At 46.5% G+C, this 24142-nt stretch overlaps 1 protein-coding gene across 1 annotated transcript in view; it reads left to right on the top strand.

The window, feature by feature from the left end:
- Positions 1-17317, top strand: part of LOC119442534 (uncharacterized) — a 28412-nt gene extending 11095 nt beyond the window's left edge. The window contains exons 2-3 of the mRNA XM_037707447.2: positions 11149-11231; positions 11636-17317. Coding sequence (XP_037563375.1) covers positions 11149-11231; positions 11636-15462 — 3910 coding nt within the window. The 3' untranslated portion in view covers positions 15463-17317. The remainder of the gene's footprint in view (positions 1-11148; positions 11232-11635) is intronic.
- The last annotated feature ends 6825 nt before the right edge of the window (positions 17318-24142 follow it).

Below are 24142 nucleotides of genomic sequence, written 5' to 3' on the forward strand. Positions count from 1 at the left end.
TATAGCCTTTAGCCGGGGCAAAATGTGCAAATCGAATACCTGCATACTTAGCAAAGTGTGCTGGAGAGAAATCTCTTTATCGAAGAAGATCATATGTCGGCGTGTCATTCGCCTATGTTCTACTACTGTTTAGTTGAAAGAGAAGAGGAAATACGTTAGAGGTTAGAAAAGGTTTTATGCCGCATTTTTGCTCCTGAATTTTAAAAAATGGGTAGCTTTTTTTTTTAATTCAGAACTTCTATGTAGGGCCTATATAGACTGTAAAAATTGGCTTTTACTGCAGGGCTTGTGTGGGTGATAAAATTAGGGAGACATTTTGGTGAGCAGAGGAAAGTGACATTCAGAGTTTTCATAGCAAATGTTCTACTAGTTGAGTATAGGAAAAGGCAGCGTTTAAGCTTACGAGTTGCAATGGGGCGGCAAGTTCCGTGGCAAAAACGATTCGAACGTTCTTAGTAACACGCCAGGAGTACGTACTGCACGTAGCTCAAACCTACGCTATAGGAGCGCAGCCTTTTCACCAGTGACGAGCGTTCTCTTCCTATTCCAATCCCCATTCGCATCCATATAGAGCAAGTTTCCGGCATTAAAATACTCTATTGTTAATACTCCCATTCATGTCGGTGACGAACGCCAATGTACCATGCAACGGTTGAGCTAGCGCGGAAACCGCGTTACTCAACAACGGAAGCACGTGTTCAATTGTGCCAAGTAAGGTCCGGCGTCTTCACAAGTCGCGGCAGGCGGAAACGCGTTCGGGTAATAAGTGTTCATCGCGGCGTCACTGTCGTATATACTTTCTTTTCTCTTTTTTTCTTTTCCTTTTCTTTTTTCTTTTTTGCGCGTGTGAGTGTGACCGTGCACAAGCTTTAACGGCGCTTCTCTCCGTACTTCCACAGCACCAGCTCGCGTGCTTCAATCCACTTTCGCCCGACTCAATCGATCCATTTAGCTGCAGGTGAGCGCTCTGCGTCGCCGGGAGCCTAATTTGGCAGCTCCGTTTCATAACAGATTGATATAACCTTTCGCCGAAAGGGCGAAGAAGGTACGCCCCCTGCTCTTCGAACAGGCTTGACAGCGAGAGAGCCGACCTCCGAGCTGGCAGCAGCCCTCGCCTTGCGTGCAACAAAGCAGCTTAGCGTATGTAGGCTCTATATGGCCTCAGCAGTGGCAGCAGTGTAGCGAAAGCCGCCGTGAATACAGGTACACCGCTACATAGCGTGACGAGCAGCCGGGTACCCTCTCACCCGCGGTAAATGGCAACCGTTACGCAAGAGCGACTCGCGCGCGCGAGGCAATTATAAACAAAGCGACGACGGAGAGCGAGAGCAGGCCGTCGTCGGCGCGTAGCACAGGGAAGCACAGCGCGTGGCGGCACCTTTTGTTGTTGAGTCAAGGACTTATTTTTTAAAAAATGGGGGTCTTCTTCAATGGCAAGGTCGCTCCGCATATTCCGCCGCCGCCCTCGCCGCCCCCGCCCGCCCGCTTCCCGACCTGTCCGCAACAGCCGGTCCCGCATTGTCCAGTCAAGTTCCGACATCCGGGAAATTCCATCAGCTCTCCCGCTACCGCGTTCTCGGTATCGAGGTTCCTGCGCGCGCTGACACAACAACGGTGGCAGGAGGGCACAACTCGCTTTCTTTGATGTTTCTTTTTTTTTTCTTATTTCTTTATTGTTTCACTCGGCGTCGTGTTGTTACGCTCGGATGAGCTGCGACAATTTCCTTTTTTTCGCTCTCTCTTCTTTCTATTTCCTGTCGCTGCCGCATCGTTCTCTCTTATAAGCCTGTGCCCATCGCTGGCACGCGCTCGCGTTCTTTACGAGAGAACCAGCGAGCGCAATGAGTCGCCGTGATTTCTCTACGCGTGTTGTACAGACGGCTCGCCAGGTATACCCCTGCCAGATGTCGCTGTAGAAGAGCCACCTTACGAGCGGCGGTGGTGACAGTGAACCGGAGGAACTGTTACGATTGGTATACCCTGTTGAGACCTCGTGTGGTTGATAGCTCTACACCGTTTACGAGCTGTAGATCACAAAGCATAATTTTTAACGACGAAAAACATACGCCACACAGACAGCACGGCACACGTACAAGCGCCTCTACCAACTCCGTGCTTACATGTTCAGCGAAGCTGTTTAGCATGTAGGCGCGTTGTTCTTTGAGAGTCCGGACTATATGCGGCCTCCGCGTTACGTCAACAGAAGAGAAGTGAAATTCAAAATGACAACGGCAACTCGTCATTCTGGTTTTTTATATGCATTCGCGTGGAGCCGGAGGAAACTAGACACGTGTGACGTTTAGATGGCACCGCCACCATGGGAGAGTGGAATGAAAGGAAACTAGATACGCAAATGCTTGGAACGCCGACAAAGAGAGGGCAGTGCGGATGTAACATGTCCGACGCAGGTCGCACAGTGCCAAATCTTTGACAAACCTTTATTATCTACCTGGGAGTGTACTGATCTTGAATACGCTGCCTATTGATAACTAATCTACTCAAAATGCATATCCGAGGGACGCCGACGAGCCAGCTGTGGAAAACGACGACGAACGCGCGAACAGTGGCACGAGCGCGTTCGCGCGGGACCTGAGTATTTGTTGACGCAGAAGAAAAATGCATGGAACCCTAGCCATAAACAGCTTCGCTGTAAAATGTGCTGGCTTGGCTACAGGAACCAGGCTGGCCGAAAAAAATTCCCAGGTGTCCTTAGCTATCGCCTAAGAGACGCGAAGTTGAAAGCTTGTAAAGCCTACTGTAATTCACCTTAATCCACCCTAATCCACCAAATCCTCCTTATTACACCTTAATCGACCTTAATCCACCGTAACTCTCCTTCATCCACCTTAATCAACCCTAATACTTCTTAATCCACCTTAGTCAACCTTAATTCACCTTGATCCACTCTAATCCATCTTACTCATACTTCATTCACGTTAATTACCCTGATTCACCCTAATCCACCCTCACCCACCACAATCTAATCACTAAGCAGCGATCATTAATTAACTTTGCTAATCGTTAATGATCTTTTATACGCGGCTGGACATGATTTGGTTCGCTTGCGGCCTTCCTTGGGTCACGTGACTTTCTGTACCTCACAACGCGACCTTGAAACATAGATATAAGGCATTCGTCTTAAAATAGCCATACGCGTCCATCAGCCACGGACAATACAGCATGACCAGTGACCATTGCTACCATTGCCGAAAGAACTCATCAGAACTCATTTCCAATGAAGGAACTCCCTTGGATCCTGCGGTTATTTACTTGTTCTCGACAAATACCTTCACATTTGCCATTCACATAATGCTCGAGATTCACCTTTGTTTCACTGGATGAAGGGAACAATGAAACTGAACATCTTGGCAAGTATTATACAAATACCTTCACATTTGCCATTCACATAATGCTCGAGATTCACCTTTGTTTCACTGGATGAAGGGAACAATGAAACTGAACATCTTGGCAAGTATTATAGCAGATCATGTATCAGTACTAACCAAACGTAAAACTTTAGTCAGAAACAACGAGATTTTTTTATTTTCCATTAAGCCTAGCATTTACGTTAAGCAGAGTAAAAGCACTTTGGCTGGGAGCGGACTCTGGCTGGCCTGGCTTTCTTTCAGAATCAGAATGAGAATCTGTTTTATTCTGGTGATTAGAAATATTACAGGATGTTAATATACAGAAGTAGGTCCCGACATCAAAAACTGCAATGGGACCTCCTTTCCAAACTAAACATAATAAAGCACAGGTTACAGCAATTGCAACAAATCGTGAACAATGAACAATTATAGGTGTTTAGCATAAGTAGCATAATTAAAGAAATAAATGTGCATAAATAAGAAGCATATAAAAGAGCACTGTAGCATAATCTCGTTAAACAATGATAAATTAACAGTATAAATGACACGACGTAGATAGCATAATTGGCGAACTCGCATACGTATGCATAACAAGGACATCATACAGCAATATAATGGTATTACAATGAAAACGAATTGAAGGCGCACTGAAAGAATGGTTATGAGCATGAACTGAGCATATCAGTATTGGACAGAATATATTATTTTAGTTGTTTCTCAATTCGTGAATTTTGGATGGTCTTATATCTAATGTTAGTGTGTTCTAGAAAACGACGGATGAAAAATGGACGCTCTGCTTACCATAGTTAGTGTGTATTTTGGGTAAAATGTAGTTCCTATTTATTGCAAACCTGGTAACATTGGTATTTATTAGAGAAGATTGCGGTATCAAGTTGTCGCATCGTGTGTAATTGATTTGTCGGAACAAAAAGTACCGAGGTTACATTTAACGAGTTTTGCGACTGAAAGAATGTGATTAGTTTGTAAAAGATATGCGGTGTTGGGGTTGTATGGGCTAAATGTAATTATCCTAATAGCCTGATTTTGTAGGATTTGCAATGAGTGTAAATGGGTTACGTAAGTGTTTCCCCAACAAGTTACGCAGTAGTTAATGTGTGAATGAATAAATGAAAAGTATAAGGATAGTAATGTTTGATGGTTAATTATGTTTCGTCTTTTTAGAAGCACCCTACTCCCGTGGTAATCTTCTGTTTTACTTTAGATATTTGTTCGATAAATTTAAGATTTCTGTCAAGTTCTACACCAAGATAATTACAGGAAAAACTTGCAGGGATATGGCTGCCGCCAAGAAAAATAGGGGGAATGGAGTAAAGTGTTCGGTGGTGGGAAGTGAATACAACAAATTTCGCTTTCTGTGGTTTTATCAGTAGCTGGTTAGTATGGCACCACTCCAGCAAACTGTACAACTCATCATTCATCATCATCATCAGCAGCAGCAGCCTATACTTATGTCCACTGCAGGACGAAGGCCTCTCCCTGCGATCTCCAATTACCCCTGTCTTGCTTTAGCTGATTCCAACTTGCGCCTGCAAATTTCCCAGCTTCATTAAAGTTATATATTAGAGTTTTAAGACATTATCAGAGTTGATGATAGTAGCATCGTCTGCATAAAATGTACATTTCAAAAAAGAAAGGCAGTTAGGCAGAACACTGGCAAATATTAAAGATAAAAAGCGGACCCAGTATGGAACCCTCGGGCACGCCAGTATTAGTAGAACATGTTTTTAAAATTAAAAAAAATTGGGGTTTTACGTGCCAAAACCACGATCTTATTATGAGGCACGCCGTAGTGGGGGACTCCGGAAATTTAGACCACCTGGGGTTCTTTAACGTGCACCTAAATCAAAGTAGATGGGCGTTTTCGCATTTAGCTTTTTGGAATAAACGCCATAAATAGTTATTCCCTGCATTCCGTCTGTTCAGTAATTTTCGAGTAACAGTAGTACTGGGTCGGCAATTCCTGATGATTCAAGCTAATGAAAGAAGATATGATGATTTATTTTCTCAAACGCTTTCATTAAGTTCACAGATACAGAAGCTGCATAATTACCCTCATCGATAGCACGCTAATTAGTTGATCTGTTAGCACAACAAGAGCAAGCTTGGTCCATTAACCCGGGCGAAAGCCATATTGTAATGGTGAGAGAATGTTAAATTTTGTAAGGTAATTAGTTAAGTGTTTTTCAATAAATGTTTCAATTACTTTGCTAAAAAAGGCAGTACATAGATGGGGCAATAATAGGCGATTAAATAGCGGTCACCGTTAAAAATTGGAGGACGCTTAAGCTTCGCCTTTAAGAGTAGAACGCGATAACGTTATCGGGACCCGTTCGCATCGCATCGTTCGCATCCGGCAAGTAGGCTTCATTCACTGCAACACTAAACGTGGGAAACCCAGCTTACAAAGAAAGACCAAGCTTACACCGATCCCCTTAAAGTCGGCTTCACTTTTAAACTGAAATGCATTGCTGGAAAGACGTTTTTCAGGGGCAATATAAGTGGTCTTATATTAAAATGTGAAGGTCCTAGCACCTTTTTTGTTATTTTATTAATTGTTTGCTATTGCCCCGACGCGCGCAAGTCTGGTAGATATGCTGGAAAAGGGGTTGGTGTTTTAGTTTCCTCGTAGCAGAATTAGGTTTTCTCGTACATTCAAATTTCAATCCGACGCCCAATCCGGTAACCAATCCGACGGCGAATCCGACGCCGAATAGTAAAGTCGTATTTTACCATTTTTCTGACGGATTTCACTGTGAGAAATTCAATTTTTATTCACCAAACCCTTGCACCACGAGGAGGGCCTGCGCGGTCGATGTGGTTGATGATTTTCTCCGCCACCCGCGATCACACGCCGGTTGCCGACGCCGGATTTTCTGCGACATATGGGGTTTGGTATGATCCTGCCTTGTTTGAGTTCCTGTGGAAAACTGTAGTGCTGGCTTTACCTCTGCTGGTAAGAAGCAGCGAAGGCTGCCACTCCAGCAATGTTACAGTGAAGCTGTTAAAATAATTTTTAGTGCCGTTCTCGTTGCTTTGAAACATAAGAATCAATGGGTGTAAGATAAAAGTTAGCTTGCGTATATCTTGCTCAAGTAGAGGGCAACTGATACGCGCGGTTTTTTGGACCGTTAATCTGTAATTGCTTTGTTCTCTCGTCGCATCTTACCGGCTCCACGTTGGAAGTCAGCTACAAACTAAACATCGCCTTTGTTTGAGCTCCATAGCGGCTGCGTTGGTTGCCAACGCAGCTGTAAAAGCTGAGCGTCGAACTTGTGCGTATTCCTAAGCGGTTGCGTTGTTTGGCAGCGAGGGTTATTACGACCGAAGTTGGCAACCAAGTATAGGGTAGCTGCACCAGGATTCATCAAATAGGATGGATGAAAAAAAAAAAAAAAGACCATGGAGATTTACGCTCATGGCAAGAAAGGAGTCAGAAAGGAAAATCTGTACGATAACACACAGAGCAGTGCCTTGCTAATGGAGGCCCGAACTGGCTGCCTGATGATACAAAATACACAGGTGCAAATATACGCTACAGGATGAGGCATGTGTCTGCTGCAGCAAACGTTTGGAAACGATCCAGCTCATGGAAATGGAATGCCAAGATATTCACCTCGCTAGAACCCTAGGGAACGTCTACCTTCCAGAATCACTGGCATTCAAAGCGGATGGAAGCATTAACTGATCAGCAGACGAGATAAGCAAGATGCGTTTACAGTATTAGTGGGAAAAAAGGAGCAAATAGATTTACATAACCAGATATGTTAAAGGCATAAGGCAACTGTACGATGCAGATATAAAGGTTTTATTGAAGAGAGAAAATAACAAGGAGAGATATGCTAAATGCTTGACTGATATGCATGTACGTACATACACAGTGCACGATTAGCTCAAGCAGTCTAGGGAACGGACTATTTGTCGCCGCCCCGTTTCGAATGGGATGCCAATAAATGATGATGATGATCGTCATCATCATCATGTATTTGATCTACTAGTTGCGTAGATTGGCATGCATCTGTGAATTATGTCTTTTTTTCTTGTTATTTTTAATTCCGGTTTCAATTCAAGCGCAAGCTTTCACGGGCCAGCTGTTAGACCTGCTGCAATGGGCACAACAGGATTCGCGTAGCGCTCGTTACAATATGCTTCAAAACATTTTATTTTTTCTCTTCTGTCTTCTGATTAGTGGAGTAGCGTGCCCACTGGGAAACATGAGGCGCCCACGCGGTACGCTTGCCGTGAGTGACGCAGCCAGGTCATCGGGCTCTGCAGCTGCCCCGTCAAGTTCCTCCTCCTCTTCCGCACCCCGATATACCGGCGGGCTCGGCGTGAGCGCGGACTCAATACTGGCTGGCCGCTTCATTGCACCCGGCTCGCGGGGCTGCCTCGGGTCGTGGCCGCCGGCACAAACTCGAAATCTGGCCACGTAGTGTGCAGTGTCGTTGCCCTGATTAAAATCATCGCGGCCACTTCGGGCCCAAGCTGAACGACCTGCACTGCGTACGCGGCCTGCCTCTCGCCGCTCGCCTCTTCACAGTCCCGTCTACTTCCTCCTTTCTATATATCTCTCTCTTTCCTACTCTGTACCTATAAAGGTTTTTGCTAGAGTTTTTTCTTCTTAGTTTTTTTTTTTTTGAAATTACACCGAGATCCCTGTTATTTTGCGACTGGCTTTGCGAACACGTCCCCCAGCAGTGCCGGTTGGTCGACACAGAAAGTCATTATTGGATGCCCCAATTCAATTTGAGGTTCGTTGGCTAGGCTTCGAACGCGGTTTTGTTTGCGCGTGGTTTTTACGCTGTCATTCCAGCGGGGCTTGCATGAAAACGAAGGTAGAAGGCTGTGGCTTCAAAGATACCTCTTACGACCACAGCTGTTACGGACTCTTGACTCGCTTGGATTTGTCTGGATTTGAGGTCGTCGACGCGTCTGTCGTAACAGGTTCAACCTTATGTGCTCGCACCGGGACAACGATTGCTGGTGAGAAGCGTACATTCACGTGCCTTTTTCGCTCGAGTAACAGTTGATCATTCCGGGTTCATTACAGTGTATACTGTAATAACTGTAATAATATGCCTGTGTGAACCCATATAAGCGAAACAACCTGCGTCGAAACTTATCCACGGGAGCGGTGACTGCCACTCCTGGAGGCAGCGTATGTTGTGATGGTTCACCATTCTAGATGGCAGTACGTCACACGCACATCGACGCAATTCGTGCACATGTACCTAAAGAAGTACATGTGGGAATAAAGAAATTGGCCAAAGCAATATTTTGGGCTAGTTTGTCTGTCACACTGGGAAAATGAGTAGTGGCAAAAGGACACGAACCGGCATAAGAACAGCGCTAACTTCCAACCTCCAGTTGTTTATTTCGATAGAAGTTAGGAAATTTGCAGGCGCAAGTTGGAATCAGCTAGTGCAAGACAGGAGTTATTGGAGATCGCAGGGAGAGGCCTTCGTTCTGCAGTGGACATAAATATATGCTGATGATGATGACACATTTTTATATGGACCGGATTACGCATGGCTACTGGGGCATGACATCATGTCAAAGATGGAACACGTGCTGGACTACTCAAGAACGCCAGTTACTTTAGAGATGGGGTCGTTTTAATGCTTTAGCACTCTTAGGGCACTTCACGCGCTTTCCGGGGGCTAACTATCTATTTATCTATGTTTGCATGTAACCGTTTCCCAGCCTATCTGAGTCACTAGGGTAGTCCGTGGTCGAATAGGTAGCGCATCGGGCTGCTATGCTTGAGGTAACAGGGTTTGAAACCAACCACCGGACCAACTTGGGTCACTGAGTACACCCTTAGCACGGTAACGTTTAAGTTAACCTATCGTGGCACTGTGTACATATGAGCCACTCTTCAACGAACCTCTTTGACACTGACAACATGGGTCACTGTAAACGCACGGCTGGGTAGGTATCGCTGTTCGAAGAAACTCTTTGACGCCCACTTGGAGCACACTGCAGGGTATGTGCCACTCGGCCTGTGCTGGTCTTCAGTGGACCTCTTTGATGCCAACTTGATAACTGGGCATGTGCCACTGGGAATGTTCCACTCTACAGTGACGAAAACGATCGCTTAAATTTATCCGATGTTGAGCGGAATCGAGCCCACGTCGCAAGGGTTCCTCGAGGACAGCAACGAGACACGTTAGCGAGCTGCACCGTGAATGCGCTGGGTATGTGCCATTCTTCAATGAACATCTCGCCGATTTGGGTCACAAAGTATGTGCCTGCTGAGTGTGCGCTATAAGCGAGGGAACAATTCTCAGCGTTCACAGGCACCGGCAATCCGCGCTTCTCGTCTCGGAGGTCACGCGTGGACTTCTCCGCAGTGCTACTAGATGGCGCAGCGTGTCCAAAAAAAAAAAAGTAGGGAGCCTACATGCAACGCCGGCGTTGCATGTAGGCTCCTTAAGGAAGACGCGAAAGAGGAATCCCTCTGCAGTACACGCTTCATACATAAATTCGTTTCGATGGTAGCAATGCGTTGTGTCGCTATATTGATTCTATGCTGAATATTGAATGAATTCATAATGAATTCATATTGAATATTTATAATAAATTCATATTGAATATTCATAATGAATTAATATTGATTCGACAGTAATCGTGAGATGGGTTCTGCCGCTTTTTTTAGCACGAAGCTTTTAGCTTCGTGCTACATACGGGTGGATGTCAATTTTTCCTTTCATGAACCTTCGTCCACCAAGCGAAATTCCGTAGAACTGATTTGCTACATACATACATACATACATACATACATACATACATACATACATACATACATACATACATACATACATACATACATACATACATACATACATACATACATACATACATACATACATACATACATACATACATACATACATACATACATACATACATACATACATACATACATACATACATACGTTTCCCCTAGCATACCGCTATCACGTCCCTCTCCATCCCATTATGTTTCTTGACGAAGAACCGCTTTTTAATACCAAAGCAGTCCTAGGTTTCTTGAATGACGTCGTCATTGCCATAATCTTATTTACATGGAGATTTTACGCACTTTACAGCGACTATTTTAGGCCCCCTTACAGCCACGCCAATTCGAACTCATTAACACTGGCCCAGCGCTGTTTGGCCATACTTGGCCCTCTCGCTACAAAACACTACATTCATCACATATATACATACAAACTGACAATCCCGATCGGGATTGGCACAGTATGTGTACATAAATTGATGTATGAAAAAACAGTCTTGATTACTGAAACTATAACCGCGAGCACAAGGCGAGTGATACAGGGTAAGTAGCCAGATTTCCAATAATGTCGCAGTTCCTGTGGTAACTGCTGAATTGTGCTAAATGAACCATTTAGAAAAGTTCCAAGTTAGCTTCGTAGCAACCAATGGAGGATCACGCACTGTTATACTACTAATTAACGCGTGGCTAGTGCAGTGTTCTTGCTTTCGTGATTTCCTTCCCAATATCCCCGTGGTACGAAATGACTGTCTGTTTACCCAGCTGCCCAGTAATCACCATTTTATCAACATGAAGGCCCCCCGAACGACATGGAGGCCTGCACATTGCGGGAAAACCAGCTTAGCAATTTTCTAAACGTTTGCTCAGATATGCTCGTAAATATGCGTGTGTATCTTGCCTCGCTGCGCAGAATGTACAGAGGAGGCTACGGTCGTGATGGGATCTGTTGTTAAATTATTCATATTTTTTTCTTCCACGCAGGAAACACCGCTGTCGTTCTGCCTCAACCGGCTTCTTCGCTAACGATGCACAGGAAACTCTGCAACAAAGAGCACGCACAAGCTGTAAGTCCTCTATAATAGACGTCTATGAGGTGTACTAAAGAGATGAGTTTGTTGCGATTTATTGTTAAAGGAACAACTTTGTTTTCTCTTCATGCGAAGTATTATAGATAGCTGCCTGTGGCATGTTGATGCGAACGGATGGATGATACTAAATGACGTCAAAAAGGCGTTGTGTGTGACCTCCAGGAGTGTCACAAACATAAAATGTGAGGAAGTAGGCATTTCTATAGAAGTATTCTCAAATGTTGCACTATGTACCGTAGCAACCAATATGTCGGCACTTTCCGATAGGCGGATTTTAAGCGCTACTGAGAAAACATGCATTTCTCGTGATCTGAGTATTAAACGTTTTGGTTCATGTTCACACGGCGTGTTCATGTTCATACTGCACGTCGCTTTTCCAGGTGAAAAAGAAGCCGGAAGGAGGCAGTGGGAAGTATCACCCGACACTGTACGCCAGATTTCGAAATCTTATCGCAGCATCGAGCGTCAAGATGACGCAAGCGAAACGACGACCGTCTGCGAGCAGAGAATCAAAAACCACGAGCGTGCCTCCGAAAGCAAAGTCTTCCATTCAGACGCCATCGCAACGGGAGGAAGGGGTCTCGGCCATGAAGGCAGAGCCCAGACTGGCGGAGGGGTCGTGGACGGGCTCTCCTACGAACAGGCAGTTATGCGCGAAGATGTTGCGGCCACCCATCTCGTCCAAAGTTCCGAATTCGCAGCTCATGAAGCGGAGGAGCGCACGAAACTGGAGACACGCCACTGCCACCACACCCACCATCACCACGACCACCACGACCTGCACAGCTCATCGGGGAGGGGGGAGGTCCAAGGCAGAGTATCGTCGCTGTACCGTCCAAGAACGTCGCTGAGGCTCGAGGGTCCGGGCGAATACATTACCACCAGTTCTGACTACTTCTCGAAGATCGACCAGAACCCAGTCTCGAGAGCAGAACAGTATCGCTTGGAGCGGCAAGATGTTGCTGCTGCTGCTACTGCTGCTGCTAGTACTGACGCTGCTACTGCTGCAGCTGCTGCTGCCGCTACTACAGCTGCTACTACTGCTGCTGCTGCTACGGCTGATACTGATGCTGCTACTGCCAGATCCGGTTTGCGGCACTACCCACTGACTCGGCCACAGACCAGCTTGCGAACTGGCGGCAAGACTCACTACTCTACCACCACTGGCGAAGACTTCAAGCACCGGGAACAGACTGATAAGGTTACTAGGAGGCTGCGACCACGAAAGTTCGACGATCCATCTTACGACAGCTTGCACGCGGACGTAGAAACGGACGTCAAGAAGAGGCGTACCGAAATGGAAGCCGAGGACCAAGCTTCAGCGGATGCCGTCCAAGAGGAAAGAGAAAGAAAAGCCATAGATGAAGTCGCTCATGGCCGCGAGTTTCGGGAGGACAGGGGAAAAGCAGCCACACAAGAAGTCTTTCAAGGCCACCAATTTAGAGGGAAGGAAGCAATTTCGACGGAAGCGCAAGCGTTGGGAGAAGCGCACCTCGAAGCACGTCACGATCATCGGGCAACATCAACTTATGAGGAAGCGCGTGACGAATTCGAGGCTCCTCTTTATCAAGACGCGGAGAGACCGAGGCCAGTCGACCGGCCATCGACAATGGCGAACGCGGAGGCGTACTATCGTCCCGAAATGTCCATCCCGTTCTACCCCAAAGACAACCTTGCGGTGTCGTCGGGTCAGATGGATCTACGCACGACGAACGACCTAGAATTCTACAAGAAAAAGATGGAACGAGTCAGGCCTGTCAAGCCCAAGTCCCTGTCAAAGTTGTTTGGCAGCAACGGAAGCTCGTCCGAAGGAGATACCCAAATGGCAGCCTCGCGCCGCCTCAAGGAACACAGTGTTGGAAAGAGCTCGAGAGTGGGTCAGAATTACAGGGTGGAAAAGTTACAAGCAGCCGGGCTTAGCTCCACTTACGAAGACTCTAAGATGCACTTGGGTGCTAACAATGTACTCATAAAGCGGAGGTCCAAGGGCCAAAGAAAAGCCCACTTTGAGGACGATAGCGTGAGGTGGGAAGGTCCCGGCACGTACTCAACGACGACTAAAGACTCGTACAAGAAGCCCGAAAGTACGCATGCGAATGTCGCTCTGTGCAGGAGGCCACAGAGCCACGACGTCTTCCACAGGTTTACGCAAACAGGAGATGAGTTACGAAGAATTAAGGGGAAGAAGAAAGACGCCGATGAAATTACCATGTTTGGCCGAAAGGATTCCGCAGAGCTGATTGCCGAAATACAGGGTCTTTTGGGCGCAAGCGGAAGCAGGCGCTCTGAAAACAAAGCAACCAAACAAGACGCATCTGCACGCAAAAAGGGTGGTGTAGAGTCGACATCAAAGAAAGAACGCGCTGTTCAAGCAGTGCAAGCGGACAGTTGTAAAGAATCGCGGCAAGGAGCGCACGAGCGTCAAAAAGGACAGGATAAGGTTAAAGGAGCTAAGAAACATGGACATCAGAAAGCCCATTTTGCTGAGCAGGAACCTATCGTTGCGAATGGAGAAAGTACAGCGGCACTCAAGAAAAGGAGCGCAGAAATTTCAGTGGATCAGCGCAAAACTGAAATGCGGATCAGAGAAGTTAGCGCCGGACAGCAAGAGTATCTTGAGTCTGCTGCGACCGCGAGGAATTTGGAGGCCGTGCACCAAATACGAGCGAAGACAGAACACGACGTTCATAGGAGTGAAGAGATCATTGTGGAAGGTAACGAAGCACAGGGCTACTTTGGTCAGGGTGCCTTGAGTTCTGAAGCTCAGCTGCAGACCAGGAAAAGTGCCGAGACGGCCGTTGAGTGTAGGCAGGAGGCTTCGCGTGCCTGTCCGCATGTGAGCAGCGCAAACCGTGAGAGGCTTCGCTTCTCTACGACTACATCGGACAGCTTCAAGGACGTTAGCGAAAAGATACAGCCCGCAAAGCCTTTTTATCCTAAGCCAAATCTCGCGCCCGAAGGAAGCATGAGCTTTGAAACAGTCCACCACGGAGAGTTCACTCCCAAGACAGTCGACGAAATGCCGACGCCGGTCAGGCCTGTGTCGACGCTCAAGCTGAGCGATGACACCTCCTACGTGACCAGAAATGAAGACAAAATTGGCTACTCCAAGACGGCTCCTTTCGTTGGCGGAACAAGGTACTCTGTAAGGAAACCGGAGTCCACGCTTGTACTCGGCCAGGACTCCGCAGACTACAAAACGACTTCGCAGCTCGAGTACAAGGCACTCGAGGCCCACGAACTAGAGGACATCTACAAGAAGGCTGTCAAGGTTAGGCGGGACAGACACAGGACGTACATACGAGGACAGCACGCCGGAGCTGCAGGGTTGCCAACAGGCGGGGCGCAGCAACAACGCCGTCGTACTTCCTCAGGCATCGAGGAAGTGACGACGACGTCGCGGGAGGCCTTCAAGCCAGTGACCGTTGAGCGGCCCCAGCCGTATAGGCCGCAGAGCTGCCTCAAGGTGCGAAGCGCAGAAGACTCTTACGCCGAAATCTCGACGACGATGAGGGACACGTTTAGGCGTGTCACGCCCACGGCAAGAGTCAAGCCCATCAAGCGCGAGGCATCTCTGAAGAAGCTCGGCGACGACACCGACTACACGCCCAGAAAGACGACTACCGGTGAGGCCTACAGCGAAGTGAAAATCCCGCCGAAGCCTGTGGCCTACCGCCCCACGGACAACTTGAAGGTGACCGGAGGGATGACGTTCTCGACTACGACTCAGGAATCGTACGCCTCGCGGTCGAGCCTGCAGCGTAACGCTACCGAGTTCGTCGAACGCGCCAAGCCGATCAAGAGAGACGCAGTCGCCAAGGACATCATCTTCCCGGTTGACTCTTCGGGCACACTCGTCCAAGGAGGCGCGGACTACTGTTCTATTTGCAAGGCAGAAGAGTCGGCTGGAGTGCTGCGGTCTCTGGAGAACACGAGTTCTTATGCGCGCATCAGCAAAGCCCCGCGCGAGAGACCGCGGACGCACCAGAAAGTGGGAGGAGGCGCGTTCGAACACACAACCACGTCCATGGCTGAGTACCAGGACCCGAGGACTCAGTCGTGGAAGCAGCGCCCGATGGCCACTGGCCGCCTGGTGCGAACTGCGAGCGCCGAATGCCCGGCCGCGTTCCTGAACACGGACAGGTCGGAGTACGTCTTCAAGGAGGTCGTCGGCAGCCACAAGTTCTACCTTCCCGCTGTGCAATGATATGTGGGCCGGTGCCTGCTGGAGAAGTTTTAAACTGGGCGCCCCGTAGCAATGTCTTGGAAAGTTGTCATCAGGAGGAATGATGCACTCAGGGGTAACGTTCAATGACATGTGTACCAAACGGCGTTGTGTTTACGAGAGACAAGTGCTTTGCGTGTCCTCCAAGACCCACAGCGAAGCTCACGCATGGAGAGCGCGCAGAGCTGAAACACCAATATAATTTTCAGTGCATGCTTGGCGCCAGCTTCGCACAAATTGGTAAACACGTGGGCTGACAGTGATCGGTAGATGATTTACTTATGCTATGTTCAGACGGATTCTTATGAAGTTTCCTTATGCGACAGGCATGGTCACTCTTAGTTTCTGTGCTAAGCCGGGTAATTATGGGGATGACAAGCAATTGCGTTTGTTTAGAAGCCGTTCATCTAATGTTCATTTGGGCCTTTTTTCAAGCTCAAATAGGATATGCACTGTGTGTGTTCGTTATGGTTCAATTAAAATCTGATCACTCATGAGAGTTTAGGCATATCTCTAACGAACATTGTCGCTTCCAAGCTAAAAATGTTACTTGCGAATTACAATTTCTTTTGGTGGCGAAAAAGAAAAATGAAAGACGACGGGGGTTTGCGCATTGCATTGAACTTATCGTAAAAACATTGATGGATACTTATTGCTCTCTCGTAAGGTTTCTGACAAGACAATCAGTTAATGTTTTGCTGTTGGTCTATCTGCATCACAATAATGCGGTGACTTTTAGTCGGGGTCCCAATCACGATTACATGGGCTCGTAAGCCTCGTCTGATTTCTCGCCGTGAATGAAATCATGATGGAGGGCTTTTTTTCGGTGAGTGCTCGAGGATGCATCAGCACTTCAGAACACACCTCGCTGTGTTCCCCCAAGTGCTCTAATCCTCCGACCGCAACTCAGTTTAAAAGTTTACTCGCGTATCAAACTTAGACGTTAGATAACCGATTTTGCAAAAGGAAATAATTAGGCAATGCGAATAAAACAGTTGAATAACTGGGAGGTTATGGCAGGAAAGTATTGGTTCTTTTGGCACTTATCAAGTTCTTTGATCTTATCAAGTTACTTTGACCAAATTGACAACGCAGAAGATAATAATAAGAACGAATACCAGGTTAACCTTACGGTAAGCTACGATTTTGATGGAATGAACGGCGGAAAGTGTTTACCCAGGATATGGTATCCACTGAAGGAACGAAGAGAAATGTAACTAGCAGTTGCATGCACATCGCTTGAATAACGCACGCTAACTTTGCCGGCATAGGTTTTTATTACGAGTATAGCTTCCAATAAATGCTGCTTCGCGCTATTATTCGTTCTCGCTTCACTCTTTTCGAGCATATTTAGTGTCGTTTTAGCAGAAATTACGCCAGGAAAACGTAATAAGCGAATAAAATAAGCTACTTTTCATGATGCCTATGGATAAAATTGGCTTTTTTTTGTTTATACCACTGGTGATGTCTATATATTTGCATGTGTTACATGTGTCACGTGTGCCACATGTGTCACGGGTGACCAATGGTGACAGCACAATGGAAGAAGCGTCAGCCTGTGGCCAACGTTTTGACAACAGGACTTTCCAGGCTGATACGTCCCTTGTTCGGCGTTGTTCGGCGACTATAGATCACTTCTTGCATCCATCTTCCTGTAAACCCATTGTCACAAGTACTACATGTGTGAAGGTGCATCGGTCATGGTATAGAACAGCCTGAAAGCCTCCGATGATTTGAAGCAAAGGTCATTATTGAACCTGCTTCCACTTACGTATAATCATTACGATGTAGTAATGAACGCAAGAATGGTGAAAATAAAACAACCGTTTTCAAAAGATCTGTTTCGTTTCATCACTTGCCTCTAGAGCGGAGAGACTTCTTGGAGACGAGGTAAGGAGTGATGACCCGCCGTATGAGTGATTTGAAATTAATTGATTTCTGACCTACAGACAACGGACCACGCAACTGATAACCGCTTCCTCGATGCAGCACAATTACACACGTGGAAATAGTGGATGCAACAAAAGTTGATGTATTCTTGTTAAGGTTGAGTGACTACGCATCTGCATAGCTGTGCGCGATGAGCTGATATTGAGCCGGGCTGGCATAGATGCATGCTGACGGAAACAGCGCAGATAGACGCGGGATGAAGAAACACACAACGACGCTGTCTGAAACACTGATCTCTACTAAAACATAGTAGAGATCAGTGTCTGTAAACAGCTATACTTACCATTTATCACATAAGCAGAACAGCAATATAGAAAATAACGGAAACACGCTCACAGACATCAGCGCCCATACAATAATACTTGCACATCGGTAAAACTAATTAAACTTGAAATGCTATCCGCGAAAAGCTAGGATTTGTAGCTGGTATCTCTGTGCCGCCGTTTACTTTCCTCCGAAGTGCGCAGTAAGCGCCTTGGAAATCTCCGAGGTAACCTTGGGTTCCCTGTAGCGGTTTCCTACCAAATTTCTAAATTCTAACTTAATATTGACACAAGGTGCCTTCAAATCTCGCGCGCCAGCTGTCTCCTGCGCCCGTCCATGTGTTTACGGTTACGTAGGAAAGATAGCAGCAGCGAAGCGGCCAGCACGTGCTCACAAGGCACGTGCGATCGGATCAAGGTGTCATCAGCGCGGGGCACGAGGAAAAAGAAAAAGACGTGTGGAACTCTTGCGAGAAGACTGTGTACGTTGGAGCGAGACTCTCGCTTAGCTGTTTGTCGGGCACAAGTTCGCCCAACGTAAGCTAATTAAAGTACCTTCACTCAACTGTGCCTTACAATATGTTTATTTCTTCACCAAATTTAGTTTGATTCGTGTTCTGATTTATTCTTTCATTTTCATTATTACATACTCGCGAATATGTGGTTATTTTGATTCTAACCTACCTCTCTCCTCAACTTGGGGTTAACTTGTCTGCATTTAGTGTATTCTATTATATTGGGCTGCCCGATTCTTGGCCCATCCCCCATTGTAGGTACGTGCCATGTTACAAAGTCGCATCATTATCATCATCACCACGATCATAGAAGGATAAAAGGGATCAGCCAAATTAAATATAGGTAGTACTGATCAATAAGGTAAAAGGAAGCAACAACTTCATATTATATTTCCATACCGCCCAATTCTTGGCCGATCCCCCACGGTGGGTATGTGCCATTTGTACTGTGGATCATCATCATCATAACCATAATCATCATTGCGACCCATAGCCAGTCCCCCCCTCGTGGGTACGTGCAATGCCTTGAAGGAAGAAGAAGACGAAGAAGAAATCGCCCACGTTCGGCATTAGGCTGCTTGCTTGAAAGTAAGCGCTTCTCCAGTTATTTCTTCTGTTGGACTGAAAAATTCCATTGCCACTTCCGTCAGACATTCCTGCACAAGGTGAGTCAGTGTCGCAGCGGTAGTGAAAACAAAACGCTATTCGATGAACAGATGGTTTCACATAGTAAAATCTGCTTACCCGGTGCTCGTATTCACAATACCTCTCTTGCGGAAGTGCACCTCATGATTGGCCGGCGCACAGACGTCGTGAGTGAGTGTACTGACCTATGGCCGGCCATCACCGCGGCGACGGCTGGTCACAGAAAACTACGCTTGTACAGTCGAGTGCAAAAGTTTACGGACCAGGGGTGCCGCTAATATGTTTTTATTTTTTCTTCACAGCCTAGGCATAATGGCTGAAATCAACTGGTACTGCCTACGCGCGCCTGTTTGAGCAGCGTCATGACGCATTAATGCAATTTCACGTTGCACCGCTGTGCTAAAAGTGTTTTTTTTTTTTTTTTTTGCTGATGCCGTGGTCTTCAGAGTTTTGTACTCGACTGTAGGTAAGAGAAAATATGTCACTCTGTAGCCTAAGCCTCAAAGCTGCTGGTTCGCTGGAGCGTTCATAAAAAATAGGCATCAACCGATAGTCAAAGCGAACAAGCCAACCAACTACAAACAGCTGTCACAAACGAAATGCGCATTTGGCCCCTGTGGCCTGGTGTATTCGCACCCGTCTCGTGAATTTGTGCTCTTCTGCAACTTCGGATGTGCTTTCAGAAGATCAACGTGATCCCTGTCCATTATTCATTGTTATATATTTATATACATGAACTAGGAGAATTCAAACATATGGGCTCGATTTTTGTTAATCACCACCATACAAAGCCAGCAGGCAATGAAGTCAAAAAAAGCATAGGGGTAATTAGTTGTGGTTGTAATTGTATGTAGGAAATGCTGAAGAAAAGAGGAAATGGACGTGGACGAAAACATAAAATTTCCCCATCAATGACAACTTATCTTTTCATCCACTTTCGTTCCCCCTTCATTACGTTCTACATGACAATTTTAACCATGCAACCACTGCTAATTAATTACCCCTATGCTTTCCTTGGTTCCATTGCCTGCTGGCTTTGTATATATATGAACGAGAAGAAAGAAAACCGAGGGGCTCGACTATGCTCAACTTTCTGTTCATTAATTGGGATAAATGGAATCACACTTAACGTAAATAGATTGCTTTCGCGTGTAGTAATCTAAGTAAAGGGAATCCTTTTTACGCTATCTCACGCAGCAACGCGCCACATCGCGCGCAAATCGAGATCCCTCCCCATTTCTCGTTCCCGATCTTTATGCAGTCGAAGCTTGTGCTGATGTAACAATCGTGTAGCACTACCGCGCCCGCTGCAGTGTTACTCGTCGTCATTGTTTGGCACGCATATAACATTGACGTGGTCGATTGTGTTTGAGGGCAATGCACCCCCGCGTTGCGCCCAACCGCTGCACTCATTTGAATACCCGCCCGGACGCAGCCATGGAGGAACGAGACCAGTGGGGGAGCAAGTGCACTTTCCTCCTCTCCCTCATCGGAATGTCCGTCGGAATGGGAAACGTCTGGCGGCTCCCGTACGTCGTCTACGACAACGGCGGTGGTGAGCCCGGCCAGCAACATTTCGAAAGCGCAGCTGCTGATCGGAGTCGTACGGCGTTTCTCGGGTGTAGCGGCAGGTGGCGCCACCAGCTCGGACGCACGTGCGCGCGTCGCCCCATCGCTTCTTTATTATGTGCGTGGTCTCCGAGATTGCATCAGCGGTGCAATCTTGGAGGCCACGCTATGCGCCGCCTGGTGATGCTGCACCGCAGAGCGTGCAATGCAGGAAAACCGTAAAATAAGGGGAAGCTGTACATTTGAGTATATATGCTCTGTCGCTACTGTTGCATAACCCACAAAGGAACGCATGGCAAGAAAACACAGATGATTTGCATTGACGTCATCGTGACTGCCACCTTAGGGTACTACGTCACGTCGATAAGGAGCGTAAACAAGGAACGCGACAGCACAACAGGCGCGACTTGCGCCGAGCGACAAATCGTTCCGGCGAAAAAACGGTCGCCGTCAAAGAGCAAAACAATGTACGCGTGATAATATGGTGCCATTAGGTCATCCTGGCCGCCATGTTTGGGAACTAGCATAGTTTAAGCACGGTGAGAAGCTGCGTCCGCGATGTTTCGTGAAAACTATCTGTACACATGCAAACGTACAGCACAAGCGCGAACTATCAGCTTGAAATTTTGCGATTGTGTGTTTGAGGCTGTGAGCCACACTTCTGTATGGGTCCTGTGTAGCCACAGCTTCAGGCCAGTATGAAGAAAACTAGAAATATAGGAAATATTCATCGACTATATGAGGGCAAACATCAGTTACTTCCGACCAAAGTTGAAGATGCGAAACAGGAGCCATACCGGAGATGAACAACAGACGCTAATCAAACAAATCGTACAGCGGCAGCGCAGTCATTTTGTGGCGAAACAGTTTTCCTTTAAATTTCTTTAAATACCTTTAAAGAATTCCACGTGAAAGCTTTACAGCCATGACTTTACTTTATTTCTTTATTTCTTTCTTTCTTAGGTTAACTACTACCAAAAGGCAGCTGATTAAGCTGCAGCAGTACACGTGAACAGGTCACGTCACTTATTTGTGGCAGAAAAAAAAAAAAGCGAACCTTTCCACTATATTATAAGCAGACAGTGCTATGGCATGGGACGAAACAAAAGGAGTACACACACACACACACACTGGGCGCTGACTACAATTGTACGCATTTATTGACACGCCTTGCCTTTTATGCACAGATAAAGAACGAGACAATAGCAGCACAAAAAAAAGAAAAGGAAGAAAACACACACACACAAACACGGCAAAGCACTCACGGCCTCCTATTTATTACGCATACATCTGAATACATCTTGTTATTAAACTGTATATAAAAGACAAGGCGCGTGAATTAATAGATGCATACAGCCGTTAACGACGTTTCTCCTTTTCGTTTCGTCCCATGTTGTAACGCTGTTCTCATCTGATCATGAACCAACTATAGCATAACAGTAAATCCTCGCTTTCCACTATAGCCATAATCCTAACTAAGGCTTCGCATGCTCAATTGTCGAATCGCATTTATTGTAGTATTTGACACGTTCTTGTTTCCGTCCGGCCTCCTTCCCTGGCCAGAATGAAAGAGGGCTTGCGACGATGCATTTGCGCCTACGCGAATACAGGACTCAGTGAAAGAAAACTGCCGGCGCGCAGTTGTTTCATGCTCAGATAACGTAATTAGACAGCGGTCCTACAGAAACATTTCTTGCTGGCTGATAAAAAGGCGCGAACGCCTCAAAACGTATCAGCCCCCCTTCCGCCTTCAGACCGCATTGCAGTCAACTGCGAAACAGCGGATCTGATTATTATTTGCTCCTTTCGTTTTTGTCCGCCAGGAGCGTTTATTATTCCGTACATCACGCTCACGATGATCGCCGGAAGACCGATGTACCTGCTGGAGCTCATCCTGGGTCAATTCTCCGGTTACGCACAGACAAAAGCCTTCGACGGATACCCGATAGCAAAAGGCAAGCTGGAAGAGCGTGTTCACGTGCCTGCAATTTCATCGTGTTTTCTTTCATTGTTTTCTTTTCCTTCTTTCTTTTTCATTGCGTTTTTTATTTTCTCATTCCGAAAGGGTAAAGAAAGTCGCTCTTCGTAAAAGTATTAAATGGTACCCGCAAGAACCGCACTTCATGGACAAAACGTATACAGTCGAAGCGAGCAATACCTGTGTTACAGCCTTGGCGCCTTCTGTGGAAAGCATTGCGTTCTTGTTTCCTTTTGACCGCAGAAGACACCACTCTCTCGTAGTGGATTAACAATGCCTCATATCACGCAAAACCCGTTCGTATGAGAACGGGCATCAGCCAATTGCTGCAACGGGGCCGTAGCCATGGCCATAGATGCCATGCAGCCAATTGCCGCATGGCGCCTGCCGCACTCCGATATTGGCCGTAACGCAGAAATAGCAACGCAATGAGTATTGCATTAGTGGCGATAGCAGTGAATGCAGTTCCCAACTTCCCTTCCTCTAAAGACCTCATTTATGGCCCAGTAAAGCATTGAAACGGTAAAATAAGATTGGTGGGTCGTTCACTCGATCAATCAATCAAACAAACAATGGAAAACAGTTCGCGCGAAGGATACTGGGCCACGTTTGTTACACGGACGGCTTCAAGCGTGAAATCTGCATTGATCATTGCGAGCATGGTTGAAACACAAAATGTGAGAGCTGGATTCAGGTCAAGGACGCTCGAAAAATGCTGTTTGGCAGTGCTCATCGGTCTGCAGCATCGAGTTCGATATTCATCGACTTGCTCCGGCTCGAAAGCGCCCGTGTTGTACGAGGCCTTTCGTTGCGAAAGGACAACTGCGGACAAAGAGCGCCAAAAGAAAATAATCATTATACCTGATATTGAATTCTGACTCTGTCGTCAGGGGAGCATGTTTTGGTTGTGAATTCGTCGATAGAAAAGAACGCACAAAATAAGTGATCGCGTAACGATGATAAAAAAGCCGTTACACGTGATATGCTACGACATTTACTGGCAGAAATCTTAAACCTATTAGACTGTACACGTGGGCTAATAAATTGGTCGATCCTAATTTTAACGCATAAGTCTGCCAAAAGAGTGAATCACATTAAATGTGACGTTACCTTACTACTTCTCTATGTGCATTCAGAGGTGGTCTCTGCGTTTTAAATTCATTTATTGAGCTCTAAGAATTTTGTTCTTCGTAAGTACAATCATTGTCCCATGATGAACCAACAGCTGTCTATTGAAATGAGTATATGAGACCGCGTTCACAAAAAAAAAAAAAAATTCTATTCCGTAGAATTGTTCGTAAGAGCATTTTCCAGCCAATCACGATGCTGGACATGTCATTGGCGAAGGCGTCCATCCAAAGGCAAATAGCGCTTATGAACGATCGATAAGCTTTTTTTGAATTCGACTCTGATTTTTATAACAGTAGATGACAAAGTTTCGTGAGAACTATAGCGGCAGACAGTTTGACTTTCGGCAATTTCCAATTTTACGATATCAGCCATGACAGAGAGAGAGAGAGAGAGAGAAGAATGCATGGAAAGGCAGGGAGGTTAACCAGTGGTAGTTCCGGTTGGCTACCCTGCACGGGGGGAAGGAGTAGGGGGACAAAAAGAGAAAGAGAGTGGAAGGGCGACAGAGAGAAGAGAGACGAGCACAAACAAACCGCGTTAACTATAGAGCGGCAGGGGGCGGCGTTCTTAAGTCTATCGTGAAGGCCTGTAGACCGCAATAAACTTAGTAA

Source organism: Dermacentor silvarum, chromosome 2 (genome assembly GCF_013339745.2).
Source record: "Dermacentor silvarum isolate Dsil-2018 chromosome 2, BIME_Dsil_1.4, whole genome shotgun sequence".
NCBI lineage: Eukaryota > Metazoa > Arthropoda > Arachnida > Ixodida > Ixodidae > Dermacentor > Dermacentor silvarum.